This window comes from Erigeron canadensis, chromosome 1 (assembly GCF_010389155.1).
Source record: "Erigeron canadensis isolate Cc75 chromosome 1, C_canadensis_v1, whole genome shotgun sequence".
NCBI classification, from domain to species: Eukaryota; Viridiplantae; Streptophyta; class Magnoliopsida; order Asterales; family Asteraceae; genus Erigeron; species Erigeron canadensis.
The window spans coordinates 38,832,009-38,835,483 of NC_057761.1; the positions used below are offsets into that span (position 1 = coordinate 38,832,009).

The 3,475-nt window shown below is 36.1% G+C and overlaps 1 protein-coding gene across 1 annotated transcript; it reads right to left on the bottom strand.

Annotated features, from left to right (window-relative positions):
• LOC122584843 (ACT domain-containing protein ACR4-like) lies at window positions 1-3,260 on the bottom strand. The gene is made up of 7 exons (XM_043756908.1): window positions 3,081-3,260; window positions 2,742-2,863; window positions 2,316-2,430; window positions 1,728-1,795; window positions 951-1,544; window positions 762-866; window positions 1-650 (listed from the first exon to the last, which is right to left on the bottom strand). Exons 1-7 carry the CDS (start codon window positions 3,082-3,084, stop codon window positions 309-311), a joined length of 1,350 nt encoding a protein of 449 aa, XP_043612843.1. The 5' UTR covers window positions 3,085-3,260; the 3' UTR covers window positions 1-308.
• Between the last annotated feature and the right edge of the window lie 215 nt (window positions 3,261-3,475).

Sequence of the window (3,475 nt, forward strand, 5' to 3'; positions counted from 1 at the left end):
TTCAACACAAAGAAGAAATATATAATAAGTTGAACCCTGATGATATTTACATACAATTTTCAGCTAAGGTTAGACAGATTTAACATAAGTTCCATGAGCTGAGAGACTATGATCCAACAGCTAGTTGGGTCATAAAAAAGAATTAAAGAAAAGGCGACGAATTTACATGGGACTTTTTGTGTTTTTATCTCTAATATAAGCTATGCGTAATGCAAAACATTATTTTGCATCATGCCGACATACATATGTGTAACTAAGCGTGAATCTAGGCTTAAACAAGTAGTACAAACACGCTTTCAACATATACTTTAAGGGTAGGATCTAACCAGACCAAAGTTGCAAAAAGATTTAGACTTGAAGAGACCACCAAAGAGGAACCTAGTGGGAGATTGTTGAGGACTTTGGTTCAAGTCTTCAGGGTTGTATTTTACTTTAAGTATTGTTTGCCCGATTTCTTTCCTTATTGAATCGATGATTTTGGAGTCAACCAGACAACCCGAGGCATCACGAACATAAAACGTATTTACAGCTTTACCGCCCCGTGTTGCCACCTCAGCTCTGGTGACTGTAAGGCTATTCTCACGAAATATACGTGTCACGTCAGATAAAAGCCCAATTCTGTCCGTTGTACATAGTTCTAGCTTTAAGCCCTTCATAAAACAAGTCATAGTTAGTCTCTACTAATATTATCATTAACATTACCATCTTTTCTATAATACAAAAAATAATAATAATAATAATAAAAAGTTATTCTGTTTTACCTCAGATACTCTTCTTTCAATGGCAGCTTCGATACACTGGACCATTCTTTCCCTCTCGGCTTCTGATTTCACAGGTGATCCGTCTACATGCCTAATACAATATTCCTATAAACACGAAAAACACATTATGAGCGTGTTAATATAAAGTATAATCAATAAAAAAAAAAAAAAGACGAAAAGTTAGCATACCTGGTAAGCTTTAGTCCCATCGGCATCTACATTCCCATGAAAAACGACATATTCCATATCCGTCAGAGTGCAAATGGTATCAAACAATAGTTTAGGCCTATCTTTGCACCTAATAGTGACAACCGAACAATCTTTATCATACCAATTAACCACATTCACATCGGGCCGTTCTGTTTGGGCTAAACTACTAAAACTACTCTCCCCTTCAAAATCACGGTCCTCAAGCATCATTTGGTGCAACCGTCTCTCGGTGTGGGTTACCCCATTTGAGACCACGGTCTTAGCCTCTCGTGCTTTGTTACTACCTTCTAAAACATTGGAAAGCATTTGTTTTATAATAGATAGCCTCTCGGGTTCAATAACGGCTAACCCTGACTCATCATCGGTCACTTGGACTATAAATGCTGCCCGTGTGTTATGCGTCCACACCTCAGCATTTATAACGTTACATTTTAAATGTGTAAGAACCGCGCACACCTCAGATAGTAATCCGGGTCTGTCGGTTCCTATTAACTCAATAACTGTTCGGTCCATTGAGGATGCGACCCCAATGGACTTCATAGATGTTGTGAAGCTAGTTTCGGACCCAAGAACCTGAGAGACCAAATTAACACAAAATGTCATATTGTTAGTATTGCTTTTTTGGACCATGTATATATAGAAGTTGTGTTGTACAAGTCATCTATACATATATATAGCATATATAGATAGATATATACAAGAAGACATTTAGGATAAAAACCTTTTGTGAATCAAACATAGGAAAAGAATCTTTACCTTTTGAATGTAATTCAAGATTTCTTCATCTGTTATTTTGTTCCCTTCTGAATCAGTCACATTGAATACTGTCCCAAAATAATAATATATCATCATTGAATATTTAGTACTAAACTAATGTATACATTTTATATATATATATATACTAGCGTTGTACCCGCGCGATGCAGCGGGAAATAAGAAAAAAACGCCGGTGGTTTGTGGGGCGGCGGCGATGAAAAAGAAAAAAAAAAATAAGCCGGCGGCGGTGGATGGTGGTTTAATGGTGGTTTTTGGGGCGGTGGTGGATGGTGTTTATGGGGGGATAGCGTACATAGAAGGTGGATTGCGGCGGTGGATGGTGGTATTTGGGGCGGTGGTGGATGGTGTTTATGGTGGGAGAAAATCAGAGAAGGGGGGAGGGAGAGAAAATCGGATGAACGTATGTGTGTGTAATGAGCGTGATGGAGAAAAAATAGGGCAGTGTAAATTAGGAGGGCATAAAAGACATTTTAAAGGTAGAGGTGTTAAAAGAGGGGTGGGGTAGTTTGCTTATTAAGGGAGTATAGATATATATATATATACATGAGAGGATGGGGATCATTGTACCATCCATGAACCAGCCTCCATCAGAACTGATATAAGCTTTTGTAACAATGAAGTTGAGATCAGTGAGCACTTGCACCACTTCCAAAAGTATGCCATGTTTGTTAGCACTGTCTACCTATATTTTCAAATTAATTATTAGTACATGTTTGTTACATTAACTAATTAGTTACTTATAAATGCACAATAAAATTGCAAGAAAATAAAAAACAGCCCAAATCATGAAAAAGTTAGGTGTCAAGAATTCCAGCTCAACAGCAGTCCAATTTAGACAGAATAGTCCAATTATAGCTTATTTTATGGGCTGGTTGAAATTTTGATGAACCAATAAGCTCATTTTTATCAACTTATGAACCTGGTGATCTTATTGTTCAAATCTCGCAAGTCAGGTAATAAAAAAAAGGAGCTGTGTAGTGAAGATATATAAACCTGAATGATGGTAGCACTTTTACAGGATTCGTTATCGATAACAACTCGAGGTGGGTTCATTCGACGAATAAATTTCTCATATTCTTCTTCCATGTTTCGAGAATAAGTCCTACTTATGGTTTCTGTATATATATATATATATATATAAAGTTAAAAACTAACAAACAAAAATAGGCAGAATTAAATTAAATGATCAAGAATTCAAGTTACAACAAAAAAACAAATATATTACTACTCTTCTAACACACCTTGCAAAAATATTTGCAACATGAAATGACATGATGCACACGGACAAAAGTAAAAATTAAAAACATGAAAGATGTAGAGATAAAAACATACCCATTTGAAACGAAAATCTAAAGAAACTTTGATTTGGGTCAGTCTTGTTTTCTTGGATTTTAAGTATTTTCTCTCTTTGTGTGTGTGTGTGATTGTTTCTTTTAAAAGGATTGTAAATTAGTAGTACTAACTTTGTGTTGGTTTCTTTAAACACATGAACATGAACGTGCTAAACGCAAATACAACTGGCTGTTTTTAAAAATTCAGGCCTACAGGGGTTACTTTAAAAAGGAAGGGGCAGGCGCATTTTAACGTTTAATATGAGCATGATAGCGAGTATATTGTGGAATTGCTAAAATGCGCTAAGTAGACATTAGTTTTACTTTTCTAGTACCAAAGAACGTGGTTTGGTAAATGGCTGTAATAATCTCCAAAGTGTGTGGAGAGAGGAAGAC

Bases quoted from the DNA above. Each gene is read 5' to 3' on its own strand.
- LOC122584843 (XM_043756908.1), bottom strand. The intron at 1,796-2,315 runs GTACAATGATCC...ATTTTGGGACAG, and splicing joins TGGAGGCTGGTTCATGGATG to TATTCAATGTGACTGATTCA. The intron at 1,545-1,727 runs GTAAAGATTCTT...TTGGTCTCTCAG, and splicing joins TCTTGAATTACATTCAAAAG to GTTCTTGGGTCCGAAACTAG.